This window comes from Protomyctophum bolini (genome assembly GCF_963924005.1).
Source record: "Protomyctophum bolini genome assembly, chromosome: 3".
Lineage (NCBI taxonomy): Eukaryota > Metazoa > Chordata > Actinopteri > Myctophiformes > Myctophidae > Protomyctophum > Protomyctophum bolini.
Genome location: NC_137864.1, coordinates 49580369 through 49599918, shown reverse-complemented (window position 1 = coordinate 49599918; position 19550 = coordinate 49580369). Strand labels below are relative to the sequence as shown.

General features: G+C 43.3%; 1 protein-coding gene across 3 annotated transcripts; it reads left to right on the top strand.

The window, feature by feature from the left end:
- The first annotated feature begins 418 nt into the window (after positions 1 to 418).
- Positions 419 to 14369, top strand: ift27 (intraflagellar transport 27 homolog (Chlamydomonas)). Of its 3 annotated transcripts, none has more exons than XM_080760312.1 (7): positions 419 to 558; positions 1821 to 1888; positions 6917 to 6976; positions 7653 to 7712; positions 10089 to 10206; positions 10566 to 10675; positions 12551 to 14369. In XM_080760312.1, the coding sequence occupies exons 1-7, from the start codon at positions 525 to 527 to the stop codon at positions 12656 to 12658; spliced, it is 558 nt and encodes a 185-aa protein (XP_080616438.1). In that variant the 5' UTR covers positions 419 to 524; the 3' UTR covers positions 12659 to 14369. The 3 variants fall into 3 exon arrangements, with proteins under 3 accessions (XP_080616438.1, XP_080616437.1, XP_080616439.1); XM_080760311.1 differs by having other exon boundaries at positions 420 to 558; positions 1809 to 1888; XM_080760313.1 differs by lacking the exons at positions 419 to 558; positions 1821 to 1888 and adding an exon at positions 3099 to 3209.
- The last annotated feature ends 5181 nt before the right edge of the window (positions 14370 to 19550 follow it).

The window sequence follows — 19550 nt, the reverse complement described above, 5'->3', positions numbered from 1 at the left end:
CAAGTTTCAACTGCTCTGTAGGCCTAATGAATGGGGGGCATCAAACACGGACAAATGCCGAAATGTGAAAGAAGTTAGAAACAATAAACTAAACAAAATATGGTAAAATATGTCGGCTAATATTGTTCAAAACAAGCACAATTATGCAATTTTCATGATGATGAGCAACTAACTAATTTCATAGAGATTAACCAGAGAAGAGGTTTCCATATTATCAACTATCTGCGCCCTCCAGTGGTGGTTTTTGGATATTGCCTCGTACATGCGTCACTCCTCTGCGTCGTTACAGCCACTGCCATTGGTTGCAGCCGGCCAATCAAAGCCCACGTGACTCTTCGTACGCGCCCGCTGATTGGTCCAGTGGCGCAGCTCCTTGGCCGGTTGCTAGGAGACGCGTCGTGTCCATTGTTGCCGAGGAGGCGTACGGAAGAAAGCAGTGAACACTTATAAACAAACAAGACCTTTTTTCCTCATAAGGATTTTTTTCGAGATTTACATAACCTGCAGGAAAGTTCTCCTCTGACATGGTGAAGTTGAGAGCCAGGTGTCTGCTTGTCGGTAGGCTGTGATTCATAGCTACATCCCACGCTACATTTTTCTTATGTGTCCACACTCCACACATTGCATTTGCTATTCACTATCACAAATAATAAGTTAACAATATCAATCTCTTTCAGTTTCATTCCATCCTGTGATAAGTGATAACCAGTATGCCTCCGACTATATAGATTTGCAGACGACTCACTGTAATGTTCTCCTATTAGGCTAACGGCTAAGTATTGATTGATTGATTGAATCGTTTTATTCGTATGCAATGATGTTAAAGGATAACACAAAAAGCCCTATTAAAGGGCTTGTTTCTGTTGTGATCCTGTAGGCAATCACTGGGTTTGATGTAGCCTAAGATTTAGACTCTCTTAGATGTATTTGACCGATTATGACATAGATTGAAAGTCTAAATCTTAGGTTAGGTTTGATGTTCAATGTACAACACGTGACATAATGTGTTGATTACATTTAACATCAAAGCCACAGATGGAAAGTTTATTAGACAAGTCCACACATTGCTCACACATGATAAAGGCGGCTAATTTCTAACTTAACCTGGTTCATGCCAACATTGACATAGGGGGAATTAAATATATTAAAACAAAGTAGGCTATCAGTTAAATTATGTCCCCTCGCTCACAACTGTATGTGAATTACATCCTGCATATAGTTACAATTACTACATTCCTTCAAACTCCTATAACTGACTGGGAGGGAGAAATATTTCTAAAGAAGAATACAAATAAAATAATCAGTTGGAAATATTAGGCTAGTTAAATAAGTCCCCCTCACATCTGTATATGCAAATTACATCCTGCACATAATTCTACATTCCTTCAAACTCCTATAACTGACTAGAGAGTGGGAGGGAGAAAATATTTCTAAAGAAGAAAATTAAATTGGTTGGATCAGTTGGAAAATATATATTTTTATGTGTCACTAGCCAACTTGGAACAATGCAAGTTGGAAATGCATGCCCCACCCAGTTATTATGTCCGTGTCTCTTTTATGCCCAAATATGGAGTCTATGAAGATGTCAGAACATCATTGTGATGTCAGAACAGGCCAGTGTACGTACGTACGTACACACAGAGACTTGGTGTATTTATAGATAGATGTTGATATGGCACACAGACTAATCAATAATACATTGAAAACATGGCAATTCATGTCAAAGGTTGCAGCCCCCCACTAAGTGTGTGTGTGTGTGTGTGTGTGTGTGTGTGTGTGTGTGTGTGTGTGTGTGTGTGTGTGTGTAGGGGATGCTGCAGTAGGGAAAAGTGCTCTGGCTCAGATGTTCTGCAGTGACGGTGCACACTTCCAGAAGAACTACAGCATGGTGAGAATGTACACACACACACACACACACACACACACACACACACACACACACACACACACACACACACACACACACACACACACACACACACACACACACACACACACACACACACACACACACACACACACACACACACACACACACACACACACACACACACACACACACACACACACACACACACACACACACACACACACACCAGTCTCTACACTGGATTCATACATTAGAATCCCCAACCTGTGGGTCGGGGGCCCTCTGGTGTGTTGTGGGGATATCGCAAGTGGGCCCCCTAATAATTAATATAGGCAGATAATATAAGATAAAAATAGAATAAATATTAAGTAACAATGTAAAAAAGGATGTCATGGTATTTTGTCTTTAAAACCTTGAATTAGGGGCGAAGACCATTGTTTTTCTACCCTCTTTTCTTCTTCCGCCACTTTTGCAGTTCTGGCAGTTCTGTGCTTTAGGAGAGGGTCTGTCGTGGGAAACGCTCAAGAACCGAAGCTCACAGTCATTCGTCAAAGGACCTCTGACCTTTAGATCGCCTAATTATGTGATTGTATGAATTATATGATTAAAAATGAATCAGCGTCCGTGTTCCGGGCTTGTGTCGTTCACTGATTGGAGACTGGAGATGACGTCATATTTTTTTAGATAAGCTGCAGTCCCCTGACAGATGTGCACGTGTTGGAGCTCTTATTATTGCACACTAATCCACAAGAATAGTCAGTTCAGTTCATTACCACATTCTCTGTCACGATATGAACCGTATTCCCAATAGAAAATGCACAGCCACGGTCCAACGTGTCCTTCTCCTCAACTGGCATGCACGTGCGTGTGCACACGCGTGGGTGGGTGCGTGTAGTCTCCTGCACACAATTAACCAGTCCAGAAATTGCGGTAAACCAAGCAATTGTAAAGTGTCACTTACTGTAATCTCACTTTGACATCAAGTCAGATGGCACTAAAATGTGTTCTTTCAAGTGTCCATCTGCCCACAGAAAGCCCTACAGGCTAAACATAGCCAAACAAGGACTCAAACTTCACTATGTCTCCATCGACGTCCACATTCTTTTGTCAATTGCATTGTCAATGCCTGTGTTCAAATTCAGATGGATTTCTCCAGCCACAGAGGAGAAGGGGGAAATCTCGCTATGAGTGTCGCACAATGTCTGATGACATCGCACTATATGCCACTTACATATAACAGGAATCCCCTGAGCCACAGTCGCTATGCGATGCTCGGTCAATGGCACACCTTCCAGCCCGTGCTAATTTTGGCGACATGGCACAGTACATCGGGTCTTCGGTTGGTATCTGTCAAATCTTTGAAGAAAGACTTCCCTTCTCTCTCAGCTCCCTCTTTCTCCCACTTCTTTAGTGTCTTTATTTTACTGAATTTGTCTAATTTGATCGAGTACTTTGGTTTCTTGGTTTCACCTGACACCTACTGTATACAGAATATACTGTACATTCATGCAACAGAAGAATACTATATAAATAATGCAGTCAATATCATGTGAACTTCTGATCTATGCCAATCACAGCTGTATATACAGTAACCCATTTCCAAAAACCAAAAAGGCTTTCACTCGTCGTGACGTCATGTGGCAGTCAAGCCTATGGACTTTTAATATTTGCTTTAACTTCTATCATGCATTAATACCCGTCGGTACAGTGCTATAGTTTGGTGGATAACAATATGAGACATCTCACGTGTGGAATTCAAGTATATATAAAGTATGTACCGTGACTGTGTACATACTATAGTGTAGATTTGTCCATTTCTCAAGGAACACATCCCTACTACAGCAGAGCACGCTGATACCAATCTATCAATCAATGCAGGGAGTGCTAAATCTCCATCACTATGCATCCAAGAGCCATGACATTAACCTGACGCACTCGCACGCAGGGTCACGGCTCCCCAATGATCCCTTCTGTCAATGTTGCTATTGATTGAATGTAGCTCATGTCTATGCATGTACAGTAAAATGCATGTTCACATTAATTGCATGTGTACAAACTGAATAATTGATGTACATTATCTCTCTCTCTCACACACACACACACACACACACACACACACACACACACACACACACACACACACACACACACACACACACACACACACACACACACACACACACACACACACACACACACACACACACACACACACACACACTAAACATCTGGATCAAGGCAGTGGAACCCTTTTAAGTTGTGCAGTTTTGCTAAGGGCACAGGACAGGTTGAGTACAAATTAAATTGGATCCGTGGGTGGGTGAGAGAGAGAGAGAGAGAGAGCTCTCGCCAACTCCTGGCGCGTCAGCAGTATTGTGGGCTCTGAGGTGAAGGGAACGTCGATAATTAATACAGCAGGATTTCTGGAAAGCCGGTAGCACAGGTGCTCCTCTCTCTCTCTCTCTTTCTCTCTTTATCTCTCTCACACACACACACACACACACACACACACACACACACACACACACACACACACACACACTTCAACAAAAGTAACACTTCTGTATACCCCAATAGGTTAAACCCAGTCGTTTGTGATGTGTGTATTTGTTTTTGTTGGCATAAAGTTTGAGCAAAATACCGTAGCGATTTCAGTATTTATCATCTACACAAGCCTTAGTATATCTAGTTTGTTGACAAGAGCTGCTCTAATCTTGAACATCAGTACACCTACCCTAAGCCTAAACACCTTTATAGACGCACAAACCTCTATTCAGAAGAGAAAACTACCCGTTATCTTTTGCCAAACACATGGCTTGAAGTGAGTTTAAATGACGTGCCCGTTGGCACGTAATTTGGCACGTGGAACGGGAACGATGCAATTGTAATTTGGGAACACATGCCCGATCCGGTTTTACATTTTGAAAGAAAGAATATCACTTAATTGCATCTCCTTTTAATTGAACAGAACACCCAGCAATGTATTGTGTAGTAGTTCTGCACATACTGTAAAGTGCTGAATGACAATTAAGTGCTAGTCACGGTGCCGTTGCTGTTTGAAATCATTTTTAGCGTATGGGTATTGGCGTGCCAATTGCAACCAACAAACGCGCAATTTGCCAGAGACCTTTTGGGGAGGCAAAACAATTACAAAATGAAATCAGTTGTGTGTCCTATCTATTGTACAGGATGAGCTTAAGCAGTCCAGCTGTACGAAGAGTGGTTCCCCAGGCGAACACACAGCCAAAACCTCACATTCTCAAACTTTTAATTCTGAAGGGTACGGAGTGGGTGTCCCCCATTCCGGTCACGTCCTCCTTTGAAATGTCAGACGGGCCGTTAGCAATATTCCTGCTTATTTGCTGCTAATAGGCTCTCATTGGCATTCCAGCAGGACACCCTGCCAATGCATCACGTCAGCTCATTAGCCGGCTCCAGAGTGAGACTGCAGTGTTACACCTAATTTACACACCAGATACAGAATAGAAATTAACTGATTCTTCTCAAGCTTACTTTCAGCTTGAAAATTGCTTTTTTATGAGAGAGAGAGAGAGAGAGAGAGAGAGAGAGAGAGAGAGAGAGAGGGAGAGAGAGCCAAATAGACCAAAATGTGGTTGCTTTATGGTTCAAAGTTGCACTTAATGTAAAGGTTACACTTACAATTAAGAAAAGAATCAGGTTAGGGTTCAGGATCGGTTAAGGCGATCTACAAGCTCACTTGTAGATGGCACATTTTCAGCAATTCTTTTGGCTACTTTCAGCTAGTTCCAATGCTGTCCTAAAATGTTTATGAACGCATGAAGTATATTTATATAAACATGTGTGTGTGTGTGTGTGTGTGTGTGTGTGTGTCTGTGTGCACTGAGGATTTGGGATCTGAGCAAGGCAGAGTTTGACCGTGGCTTTCTTCTTCAAGTTTGCCACAGTTGTTAGACCAAGCGGATAGGTCCACGGATCGAAACCTATCCAAGCCACTTGTGTGTGCTTTAGATCACCAAAGCGCTTGAAGAGGATACACACTTCAGAGGATACACACTTCACAGCGTCTTGTTTTTATTCTGATATAATCGTCTCTGATACAGAATGACCTTCTCTAATGGCTCTCATATGGACTATCGTCATTCTCTAGTGCAGTCAGTACTGAAGGCAGTATATAGTATATATAAATACATATTATAATTTAATACATACTACATTATTCATGACTACATACTGTACATACATAAATAAATACATACTATAATTGATTATCTATCAATCCCTAATTTGGGCATGTCATTTATAGCCAAAATGTTGCCAAAACATTGTGGGAGAAAGTGTAAAATAATAATAAAGTTGTTAATTGATTCATTGTGATAACAATGAATCAAAAAGATTTTTTTTTTGATTATTCTATTGATTTAAAAAAAGTTATATTTTACTGTTAACCATTAAAAGCTGTAGTCCATTACTTTCTTACTGAATAGAACTTTATTCCAAACCAATCTGTATCGTATGTTACAAGAACTAACACAACTGTAGTGGTTGTAGTTGGTATGCCTGCGCTGTACAGAACTACTGTAATACTGGTTGAAAAGAGGTAGTAGTTCATGAACATTACGGATAACAGCTTTAAGCTCTAGTAGTTTGTACAGCACCCTCTTCGTATAACCGAATAGTGAAAATTGACGACCTACAAGCTCACGTGTCACATCCGCTGTGAGCTTGTAGATCTACTATTTCTCTTTACTTTTTTTAAACTAAAAAAAAAAGGAAAAGGTTTCAACATTTTAGGGTATTGACCCTAAACTAGAGACTTAACCAGTAGTGGTTATAATTGTATGGATATGCCCTCTATTCTGTAAGGGCCAGTGCGATGGCTAAAATGTCCAGTAAATACTGGACTACAGCAGCATGTTGGCCCCTCAGGGGCGAGATAGGTTAATGAGCATTATAATCTATTGGGACAGTTCTTCATGCACCATGTTTTTGCAACAACTATGAAAATAACAGTGCCAAGAGTAACTCAGACTTAACGGGAATGTGACGGTTGTGTCATTTGGACAGACTACTGGTGTGGAGCTGCTGACGAAGTGTGTGAACATCCCGGAGACCAGCGACAGTGTGGTGAGTCCAACGCTCTCCTCCATTACCAGGAACCAGTGGTTCTCAAACTATTATTTATGTTAAGGACCCCCAAATTGATATTCATTTGGCTCCGCGAACACCCCAAAATGATTTTGTGCCAGGGACCACTTTGAGAACCATGGGCTATTCAACACCAGCTGCACGACTGTGGTTGTTGTACGTACTGTACATATTAGGCTACAGGGTTGGAAGTAACTATCCATTGTTTTCTTAGCCATTATTCTAATTACTTTTTCCAATTAATCTAATAATCGAGGAGTGCATTGTTTATTCGTTTTTTTGTGTGGGCGCGTGTGCATGCAAAAAGTTCCTGCATGGCTTTCCTATTGTCACACTTTACTCAGTATTCATTTATCAGGTTTGTGGCATCACAGCGAGAAAATTACCAACCGCTGTCGGTAGCGGAAACTGGAAATGAAAATAGCAGTATGATTTGGCCTAATGTCCCTCTGTGCATGTAAGATATGATATTTCATCACCGCTGTACTAAATCCATTACTATAGAACCCAAACAAGAATGTATGTGAAACTGGGGAATTATCCCCTATATACAGTACCACTGCAGCAAAAATCACCACTGTAATTTCGCTGCGTTTTGTCATTCTCGTTTTGTCTACCCATCTCTCTCTCTCTCTCTCTCTCTCTCTCTCTCTAGGAGCTTTACATAATAGACTCTGCTGGCAGGGAGACATTTGTAGAATCCTGTGAGAGAATGGTAAGGATTCGGCCCACGTGATATATTACTGCAAGTGAACAACCTTAAACTAACTTTGGGTGTTCCTTTATGTCCGGGTAACTCAGAGAGTGGCCGCCCCTGCTCCTGCATGGTCTTTATCAGAAAATGCATTTTCAGGGTCAGGATACCAATCTCATTCAATCAGGAGAGGGTAATGCACAAATATTATTTCATTATCATCAGTTTAAATTTGAATAATGCTCCAGTTCCAATGTTCTCGGCTATAATTCTTTGGTTACATCACTTCCAAGTTAATGCTGTATCCTGTATGCGTTCTCTCTCATTGTTGTGTCTAATTGGTATCAATTCAATTCAATTCAAACTTTATTCAAGACACTCACAGGGGGGTCCATAGGGCAGAACACATAAAACATAAAAACACAAAAGTAACAAACTATAAATAAAATAAACAAAGCATAAACAAACAAACAGGGGGGACTTATCTCTGTACATACAGGCTAGAACGCCAGTGGCTCCACAGCTTAGATGATAGTCTGACAGAGCTCTTAGCAGGGTTAGAGAGTGATGCAATGATGCTGTTCTCAGAGTCTGTTAACCTGCACATAAATCTATACATCAGGTTTCGTAACACAGCAGGGCAAGTGCAGGGTACATTTATTTCTACAAACATTTGACTGGCACTACAGCATCGTGGGGCTTTGAGCAGCAGTCTCATGCAGTCATTATAGGCCACTGTCATTTTTTGCAGGCTGCCCTTTTTGTAGTGTCGCCACAAGTGGGCAGTGTACAGCGGAGTACAACAAGCTTTAAAAAGTGAGATTTTCACAGGAACAGAGCAGAAATTAAACTTGCGTATGAGTGTGTTGGCTTGAGCATACAGTTTACGCCGCTGTCTAAAGATATCTCTATCATCAGATAGGTCATTTGTTGTAAAATGACCCAGATATTTGGTCTCTTTGCATTCTTTTAATGCCATTCCAGACAGGTAGAAATCAGGAAATACCAGCTTACTGTCTTCCTTACTTCTCACAATCAGAGTTATGCTCTTTTTAGCGTTGTACTTCACATCAAAATCGAGGCCGTACTGTGAGCACACTTTTAGTAACTGCTGGAGACCAGCACTGTATGGGCATAGAAGAACCACCAAGTCATCTGCAAACTGTACCTGGTCTGTCACTGCCGCTGCTGTACCACTGGCCCCGTGGGCCCGATCATAGGATCCGCGGGGCCTCACCACTGGTGCTTCCCCCGCTCTGGGTGTCCGGCCGGAGGGTCCGCAGAGTTTTTCCATCGCTGTCAGCCTACGGTCCATGGTCTCTGCAGCCTCCCCCAGGTTCTCATTTACACCAGACTGGGCCTCCAAGGTCTCCTTTACCCGGGTTAGTTCCCAGCTCAGCTGTGTCACTCTACTGAGCAGTGCTGAGGCATCAATGCTGCCAAATCCAACAGGTGGAAGCTGGTCCAGATGGTGTGAGACAAACCTGGGGATGTCTCCCCGCACTCATTCAGCACTTTCATGCAGTCTTTTACATTATTTGAGTCTTTCTGGAGTCCTTTGTGCTTGATATTGCGTATAGTGGTCTTGCACATTTCAAACAGAATCCGTTTGGACTCTTCAATCCATTCAGCCGAGAAGTTGTTACAGGTTAGCAAGACAATTTCATCTTGAGTCAAAGTTCTCATTTTTATGACAATGAAGTTAAGGAGTTCATCCTCCACCACTACTTTCCCATCATCAGACCTGTATACCTCCGGTGTAGTGCGAGGGCACACCGACCCTCCTGCACCAGCCCTCGGCATAGTAGTGTGCCTCTGGTGCACTCAAATGATCATACGCTGTATATCTGGTGATTAATCCGGTAAAAAACTCTTCCAGACTGCTCCAGATCAGGTTGTAATAATACACCAAAAAGCATACGGTGGGTGGCAGATTCAACCGTGATATTAGTTGTTTTAAAGCCTCAAACTCCAGCACAAACAAACGCAGCCGCCATCTTGGAAAGGGGGCGTGTCAATGACCTCAACATATATCATGACCTCAACATGTATTTTCTGTTTACCAAAGAGCTGGAGAGAGACGAGAGACCACTGGAACAAACACTCTTTTTTAACAAAAGATTATCACTTATACACTCCCTTTAACACAATCTTTTTTTTTTACTGTGAGTCTGTGTACACACACACACACACACACACACACACACACACACACACACACACACACACACACACACACACACACACACACACACACACACACACACACACACACACACACACACACACACACACACACACACACACACACACACACACACACACACACACACACACAATCTCTCATCTTCACCTATGTGTGTGTGTGTGTGTGTGTGTGTGTGTGTGCGTTGTCAGTGGGGCCAGCCCTCCGTGCTGTGCCTGGTCTTTGACCTGAGCAGTCAGCAGTCCTTCAGCAACTGCAGCAACTGGATGGAGAGAGTCCGCAGCCACTACCAGGGCCTCCACGTGCCAGGTGTGTACCACGCACGCACAGCCTATTAAAGGAATAAATACCAATACCAATATTAAAGATGGAATGCCATGATTTCTTCCCGTAAACATGATCATCAGGTACTATGATTATACTATAGGAGAAAGATTATTTTCAAAAAGGTGTACAGAAAGTGTTACAATTATGTGCTGTGCTGTGTGTGTGTGTGTGTGTGTGTGTGTGTGTGTGTGTGTGTGTGTGTGTGTGTGTGTGTGTGTGTGTGTGTGTGTGTGTGTGTGTGTGTGTGTGTGTGTGTGTGTGTGTGTGTGTGTGTGTGTGTGTGTGTGTGTGTGTGTGTGTGTGTGTGCGTGCGTGCCTGCCTGTGTGCGTGCGTGGATCAGGTGTCCTGGTGGGCAACAAGTCTGACCTGTCGGCACGGAGAGAGGTGCAGACATCAGTAGCAGAGGAGTGGGCTCAAAGCCAGGGACTGGAGTACCATGAGACAGTAGCTGTGAGTTCACTTTCATCATTCACATGATAGATGGGTAGATAGATAGATAGATAGATAGATAGATAGATAGATAGATAGATAAGCTTGAAGCCTTGGCTCGCACATACAGTGCAGTCCAGGCCGTGGTGTTAAAGAACGGAACAGATCCTTGCGACCACTTTTCTGGTCTGCAAAGATTTTGTGGAGAGGATGACTCACATTGTCCATTATGGCCCGCATCTTATTTTTGTGAATCTCTCCACAACAGACTCCAGTGAGTCCGGCCTCTCCCCCAGTACTGAGCCAGCCTTCTTCACCAGTTTGTTCAGCTGCATGGCATCCTTGTCCATCACACTGTCTCCCCAGCAGACTGCAGCGTAGAACAGGACACTTGCCACTGCTGACTGGTAAAACATGTACAGCATTCTGCAGCACACCTCAAAGGATCTGAGCCTCCTCAGAAAGAATAGTGTGCTCTGTGTCTTTTTATAGACAGCGTCTGTGTTCAGAGCCCAGTCCAGGTTCTCGTCTGGGTGAACTCCCAGGTACTTGTAGAACTGTACTTGTTCGATGGCTGTCCCTTGGACGTTGACAGGCTGGAGAGGAGCAGGCTTGTTCCTCCTATAGTCCACCATCTATAGTCCACCATCATCTCCTGGAGGAGGCAGTTCCTGTCGCTCCATTCCCCGAAGGCCTTCGTCAGGTCCCTGTATTCCTCCTCCTGCCCATCCACGACACACGACACAATGGCTGTGTAGTCAGAATATTTGTGAATGATGCAGGACTCAGAGTTGTACTTTGATGTCCGACATGTACAGTGTGAACAAAAAGGGAGCCCCTGTGGAGTCCCCGTGTTGCTTCAGCAGCGTCCCCAAGACGCAGTTCCCCAGCCTGACATACTGTGGTCATCCTGTCAGGTAGTCCGTAATCCAGGTAACAAAGGAGGGATCCACCCTCATCCCATCGAGTTGCTGTATCTCTGAGTATGGGGGGTTGGATGGTGTTCAATGCACTTGAAAGAACAATCCTCACTTAACCACGCGGCCTGTCCAGCTGAGGGTGGACTCGAAGGAGTATGTACAGTATAGCATAGAATCCTCCACACCAATGCAAACTGCAGGGAGTCTCAGTTTACAGAGAAGCAGCCTCTCCAGGGTTTTCATGATGTGAGGGCCACCGGTCTGTAGTCTTTCGGCTCACCCGGCCCCCCTACCTTGGGTACCGGTCTGTAGTCTTTCGGCTCACCCGGCCGCCCCACCTTGGGTACCGGTCTGTAGTCTTTCGGCATGACATGATGTTTTCTACAGAACCGGGACCCTCCCCTTTTGAAGGCTCAGTTTGTAGATCTTCTGTAAGGACTCCGTCTGATTTTGCATTGTTTTCCTTGTTTTTCCAGTGAAAGGAGGGTTTTACTGTATGTCGTCGCGGTCGGTTGTAAACCGTGTATGTCCAAAAGCGTTACTTTTCTGTAAGGAGAAAGAAAAACGTGTTCCAAATGGATCCAGTTATTTAGTCACAACTTCAAGAAGCTCTTGTTAATATTTTATATTGGTTCAATAATTTCTTTATAAAACACACAGACACATTAATTTATGATACAAAAATATGGAGACAGTGACGATATTGGTTTTGCGTAAAATGATTAGTATTACATAATCGTCTCTGTCGGGTGGAAACCTCTTGAAAACCAAAACGGTTACTTTTCAGGATTCAAATTTAAAAGCATCAAAAGTAGCAGATTCGGAAGCTTGAAGGATCGAATGGGGCATTAATTTACCAAACAACCCACAAAAGGTTAGAATATGGAGATAAGAGGTTTTCTGTGCGACAGCAACCATAGTCAGTAACAGTAAAGTCTTGCACACTCTTGTGTGTGTTTGTGCTTAATGTTTGCAGAAGGAGATGGAGAGCTGCGAAGCACCGTTCCTAACTGTAGCCCGGGCCTTCCACTGTCTTTACCAAGAACGCAGAGAGTCCATGCAGAATCTCAGCGTTGCTCTCTGAAAACCAGACACCAAAGAGGAGCCAATGCACTTTAACCATTTAAGCCCTAGTACCTCCCGTCTCCATATGTGTGCCCTATTTGATCATACTACAGACTAGAGACACACAAAAGTAGCAGATTCACAAGCTCGAAGCATGGTGCGTTTTTGAGATTGCAGATCTGTTACTTTTGCTATTTATTAGAATTGTATTTGTTATACGACAAACAGTGAAATTACTAATAGCTAATAGCGTTGTGGTCCGAATGCATTGTGAGCTTGTAGATCTGGTATTTCTGCTATGGGGGGCGCCAGGTATAGTGGTTAAGGAACCCAGGCTGAAAAGCAGGCAACATGTTAGCATTCTGCACAACACATTCCAAATGACCTTAAGTCTTCATTTAGATTTTCCGTTAGCTTACATGAAGCGCCCAAAATAACACGACCCAGAGGCTGGACAGCTGGCTAGTCATTTGGGGTAACTGAGGAATAGTTTGGACACATTAAAATACAGGTCATACTTTTTTTCTCTCTCTCTTAATCTGGCCTTCCTTTTCTGCGTGAATCACCGGCTTACTGTCTCTTATCTGCTGGTTGCCATTCTGTGCGTTTGGAGGTAATTGTGTCATCATCATCATCTTGTTGCGGAACAACAACTCCTCTCCTCTCCTCTCCTCTCCTCTCCTCTCCTCTCCTCTCCTCTCCTCTCCGCTCCTCAACTCTCCTCCCCTCTCCTCTCCGCTTCTCCCCTCTCCTCTCCGCTTCTCCCCTCTCCTGTGTCTGTTTTGAGGAAGGTGCAGATCCTACTCTGTATTGTGTATTGTCTCACTCTCCTCCTCACGCCTTCTTTTAGTGTCTGAGGTTATACTTGGTTTGCAGTTACCCAGTATAACCTCTCTCTCTCTCTCTCTCTCTCTCTCTCTCTCTCTCTCTCTCTCTCTCTCTCTCTCTCTCTCTCCAGTCTGCTGTGCTCCACCGTACCCTCTGCAGGCTGGGGTTCACACGCTTACCAAGCATCTACTGTGCATCTGCATCTTTCTCCTGTTTTCGTTTCACTCTCTCAGTCTCTCTCAGTTCCTGTGATTGCCTTTTTTTCTCCCCCCCGTTTGTTTCTTTGTTTCCCTGCTCTTTTTTCTATCTCCCTCTCTCTCTCTCTCTCTCTCTCTCTCATACCTCCACAGCTGCAGCTGCAAATGATGTGAGGGGGTCACATCATTTCAGTCATTTCCCAGATGCGGCGCTATAACGACCAGTAATCACCGTTCTAATTAGCTGCCTCCCATTCAAAACGGGGTCAAAGCAGTGTCCTTGTGTTCTCTGTCTCTCCCCTTTCAAATAGGCCATGCTGCATAATGCTACACCACACACACACACAATTCTCATCTCAATTTGCTAATGTTCAAATTGACTGTGCCCCAGAACGGAGATGAATTATAATATTTTATATTCTCTACAGGGGAGGGGAAAAAATGCAAAGTAGGTCACTGATTTCGGTGCGTGATACTTTCTTTCTCTATATAATTATGGCCCATTTGGAAGTCACATCCATTTGTGTTTTTGATATTATGAGGAAGGAATATTGGATAAGTCTCCCCTCCTCTCCACCCACACCCAAATGGACGGGTGAAAAGAAGCACTGTTAATTTGTATGCAGCTGTATTAAACTTGTAATTGTTAGTGCAGCAGTGTAATGTTTTTGTACTTCTGGAGTGGGTGATCATAATTACAGTAATTCCTCCTACGTATCTCTCAGTCTCTCTTCTATGTCTGTACTTCTCTATTATGTTGTGTAATCTCCTCAGGTATATGTATATGAGCAGCCATCTGATGTAGGGCTGCAACTATCCACTGTTTTCTTAGCCACTATTCCTCCGATTACTTGTTCGATGAACCACTTAAGTGTCGCACAACAGTGTCATGCAAAACGAGTTAAAATAGCCGTCCTCCAAGCTCACAGTTGTGAGACCTTTTGAAGCTTTTCACAGATTTGGTTACTAATCGATTCCTTCATTAAATTACAGAACATTTTGATAATTGATTAAATTGAGTAGTTTAATTGACTGTTGCAACACTAAACTACTGATCCCAATTGCCTGTATTCTTGGTATGTAGTTTGTAGGCATGCCTTTTGCCAAGACAAGGATTCCTCAAAGTGGGTGCCATGATGCAAGCCGGAATAGTTTAATCATTTTGGGAATTTGTCAATATCAGTTCAGCTTAACTTTCCTCTTTTACCCTGGACGGATTTGAACCCTGTTTCCTGCGCAACTGCAGCTTTTTTTTAATATACCATTGAGCTAATAGAGCTTTCCTGCTTGCTATGGGGATAAAATGAATCTATCTAGTGTCTAGGTGAAACTTGACCTTTGGCACAATCTAAAAGTCTTGATAGAAAGGGAGACAAAATACAATCACCCCAATTGTATAAGTTATATTGTATTATCATGTTCTACCATGCAGATTGAGGACTGCAGCACATGGACAGTGGGCGCTGGGCCAATAAGGCAATCATGGAAGGAGGTACAGTAGGACCCGATGAAGATCCTGTGAGGTCGAAATGTCCTACAATAAAGTAATTCCTTCGCCTATAAAGACGGTGTGTAGTCCCTAGTACCTCCTTCCATGACGACTACCATATACAGATTGGCCAAGTTACATTTTATTTATGAAATAAAGTTACATAGTGCTGCTTTAACTACTTAGACCCTCTATAGAGGCTTTGCGTGTGACTTGATTTGATTTTGATTTTTTTAAACTAGAGGGAATGCCTATACTGAGTGGCAAAAGAATACATCCAAATAGAAATCTTATTGCATTAAACAACGTTAAACTCACTTTGACACTTATGCATGCGCAATTGCTTATTTTTTTTCCCATCTACACCAAATCTTTGTCAAAATAAGCAAATCTGCAAGCTTGTGTGAGCTCATAGATTCTGTTCCCTCCATATGCTGCTGGGGTTCAAGTGGTTAAATGTCAAGTTTTATTTGTGACATGTGTACCGTTGTATTTTAGGTGGTTCAATGACTGCCTTTTGTTGTGGCTTTGCATTGGCTGGCGCTGCGCTCTTTCAGCCGCGTTTAGTTTAAAGTTACAGTATATCGAGTGACGTTCAAACATTGCAAACGTGTCAAATAACTGTAGTATATGCGCCGTTCCCCATCAACCCGTGACTGTGATCATGCTTCTCCGCTGTGGTGCTCTGCACTGTCTGTCTGTCTGTCTGCAGCCTGCGTGGCTGCCATGCAGGGATATAGAGGTCTGCAGCCTGCGTGGCTGCCATGCAGGGATATAGAGGGTATGCGCATGCTTGAAGTGACCCTGAAAAAACAGGGTCTCACTCAGCAGCATGTGGTGTTTGTTACAATGGCAAAAAGAGAGCTTGTGGGCCGTTCTCTCTCTCTCCTTTTATACTGGTTGGTGATTAGGCCCAGGTGTGTCACAATCTCCACGACACGCCTCCAATCTCTACTGCCACTCCCACCATCCATCATCATCAGCACTGGAAAACACTAACAGTGGATTATACACAGAGCAAAACACCACTAGGGCCACATAGGACCGTATACAACACACATCGAGTGGCAAATCAATGCAAAGTGAGTTTAACATCGTTTAACGTTGTTTAATGCAATCAGACAGGACTTTTCTGTTTGGATGTACAGTATGGGCTGTCAAGGCCAGAACATAGTCTTTTGCCACTCAGTAGGCGTTCCTGCATAACCTCCGGGTCTGATGATGATGTCACCGATGATGTCACCGCGTACCCTCTATTTGACTCTCCCCTTCCCGCATTGCCTGGAGGCCGCTTTGCCATCCCATTGGCTAGAAGCAGCCAATCACCATCTTGTCGACTGGGTGGCGATCTTGACGTTTATACATTTCATGAGCGATCATTAGTGAGGTTTCACCTGACGTAAGTAAGTAAAGTAAAGTAAAGTAAGGCGCTTTGAAAGTGACGATGTAATTCAGGGGAAGTTATTTCCAGGGCTGCCCTGAGACAAAGAACCACTGCATGGCCTAGAAGAAGACCATATCCGCTGCTCGTGTCCTGAACATTTACTTAAGTACTGTACTATACAATTTTGAGTTATTTGTACTTTGAGTGTTTCTAATTTCCATGCAATACTTTTACTTCTACACCACATCTCAGAGGCAAATATTGTACTTTTACTCTACTATTTAAAAAAAAAACTTTAGTCACTAGTTATTTTGTAGATTTTGATTATTATTACCAAACATGTAACCACTTCAGCCCTATATACATTTCGGCCATTTGAAAATAGCCGATCTACAAGCTCACAATTGATACTTTTGCTAAGACTAAGAAATGCGAGTACTTTTTCCACCGCTGGGTTTCAAGGTTCTGCAAGAGCACACGAGAAGGCAATATACATACCCATATTGTTTTACTTATACTGAACTGTTTTCGTGGTGGGAAAGCTTTTGCTGAAAATAGCAGACGGACAAGCTCATGCAGAGCTTGTTGATCTGCTATTTCCTGCCAAAGTATTCCCCACACAAGGACGCTGGGGTTTTAGTAGAGGAGCACAATATGCAAATACTCTCTTACAAAGTAAAAGTCCTATTATTTGATCCGAGTATGAAAGTATTGGCATCAAAATATACTTTACGAGTAAGACGCGCAAACGCGGGAAGCGAACGCACTCAGCTCCATATATGGGCACAAAAGGGGCCAGGTCCACAACAAACAAATCACTGGCCCCTTTTGTGCCCATATATGGAGCTGAGTGATTGCTGATGCAACACACTCCATATTTGGATAGCGGGACAGACAGACAGACAGACAGACATGATCTGCTAGGTCTCATAGTAAGTGCTCACTGCCTTCGCAATTACAAAAGTGTGTTGGGGGGGTGCAGAGGAGTAGAAGTATTGAAAAACTGAAATAATACTCAAGTACAGTAATTGAGTAAAAGTACTTAGTTACTTTAGTATGCAGTAGGCCTACATCTTATGAAACCACAATGGTTACTAACATAACCATAATGTTAATCACCACCAACAGTGTCTCCTGTTCACTATCATGCAGCTTCATAGAGCGTAACGCTGAAAACTGAAACTGTGTTGGCTCTAATTTATTTTACATTTGGGTTAAAAATAAACGCCTGCGGTCTCCGAGAGTACATTTGGGTTCACAAATCTTGACCTCAATTGTTTCCGCGTAATAATAGGAGTAGTATAATGTAGGTGCTTTTCAGGGTGGCTGCGTCGAGCCGTAGAACACTGCAGAGGCAGTGTGCTACAGTAGGTTATCTTGCCTTTCTATACTCACACACATTAGTATTCAAAACCCGTCTTGTACTTCAATGCCAGCCACCAGCAAAAGTGACGATACCTGCTGTTCTCTTCTTGGCCAGAGAAGGCGCCATTAGCTGCAGAAGGTTTCTTCTGTCGTTGACCTTTCTCTTATCCTCATGATATTGTCACGCTTTTGGCTCCAGAGCCATTACAAAAACATTGGTGCCAATATGATATAATGGCATACAGTAGCAGTAGCTCCTTCCGTGTTAGAAGATCACTCAGTTAATGGTGGAGATGGACCCACTTGTGTGTGTTTGCTCTGTTGTGCGAGGGCGTGTGTGACGAGTGTGTCTCCGTCCGTGTGCAGTACAGCTAATCTCTTCACCAGATCGACGTGAAACTGGAGGCCAGAGCAGAACCTATTGGCCACATTACTCCTATCAGATTCTGTCCAAACATCACATAAATCGATGCACAGTATCTCTATAATCATCAATGATCAAGGCCTTGTCAGATTGACTAAGATTGGCTTCCAAAGTTTGCAGGAGTGTTCCATCTTGAACAAAATTCCTGAAATCATGAACGTGAACGCAGCTGGGTGCGATTGCCATACAACTTTGCACGCACATTCTCACTATAGGCCAAGGAAGATGTGGTATTTCTGAAATGCCATCCTGCATTTTGGTGGCGCTATAGAGCGTCTATAGAGCTTTCATGACAGTTAAATGTTCAACTTCTGATTCATTGAAAATGGAGGACCCATAATTATGTAAACAAGTCTTATTGCTTTTTCTTGTTTTATCCTCTTAACAGATTTTGTATTGACCATTTGACCTGTACCCATTATACAATCTGTTAATACAAGTTTCAATCAATCAATCAAACCTGTTTTGCACAAAATGCCATAGCATAGACAATAGCCTCGGTCCCAGCCTTACTCATCTGCGAAGAAAAAAGCCTGGTCACAAGTGCATAGCCAAAAGTGTCGGTCCAGAACATCCGTCAGATGTATATCCCCCAGATACGATATTGTTTTGACCAATCACAACACAACCTTGAGCGGTACTTCCGCCAAAATCCTGCTACTTCCGCCAAATTTCAGCAATGCACTCTACAGCGTACGTAGGTCTGTACGCTACAGCGTAGGGCTGTATGCTACAGCGTAGGGCTGTACGCTACAGCGTATAGGCTGTACGCTACAGCGTAGGTCTTGCCCAGCGTGGGCAGTAGGGTACACTGTACAGCGTAGGTCTTGCCCAGCGTGGGCAGTAGGGTACACTGTACAGCGTAGGTCTTGCCCAGCGTGGGCAGTAGGGTACACTGTACAGCGTAGGTCTTGCCCAGCGTGGGCAGTAGGGTACACTGTACAGCGTAGGTCTTGCCCAGCGTGCACACACAAGGAATGCAGCACCTGATTGCTGGGTATCTTTGCATGCACATTACCACAAAGCCTCACACTCCTCACTCCTCACTCCTCACTCACGGTGGTGCAACAAACAACAGCACACTATCATGTTTTGAACTCAACTCTTGAACCGTAGGTTGTTTAATCATAATCAACATATTTTCCCCCTGGATTCCTTGGATCATGCCGCAACTTAGGCTCTGTTTGTGTTGCTGATATAGCTGATATATCTGATATTATAATA

Coding starts and splice junctions, on each gene's coding strand:
- ift27 (XM_080760311.1), top strand. CDS start 525: ATGGTGAAGTTGAGAGCCAGGTGTCTGCTTGTCG. Junction 559..1,808: donor AGCCAGGTGTCTGCTTGTCG/GTAGGCTGTGAT, acceptor GTGTGTGTGTAG/GGGATGCTGCAGTAGGGAAA. Junction 6,977..7,652: donor CGGAGACCAGCGACAGTGTG/GTGAGTCCAACG, acceptor CTCTCTCTCTAG/GAGCTTTACATAATAGACTC.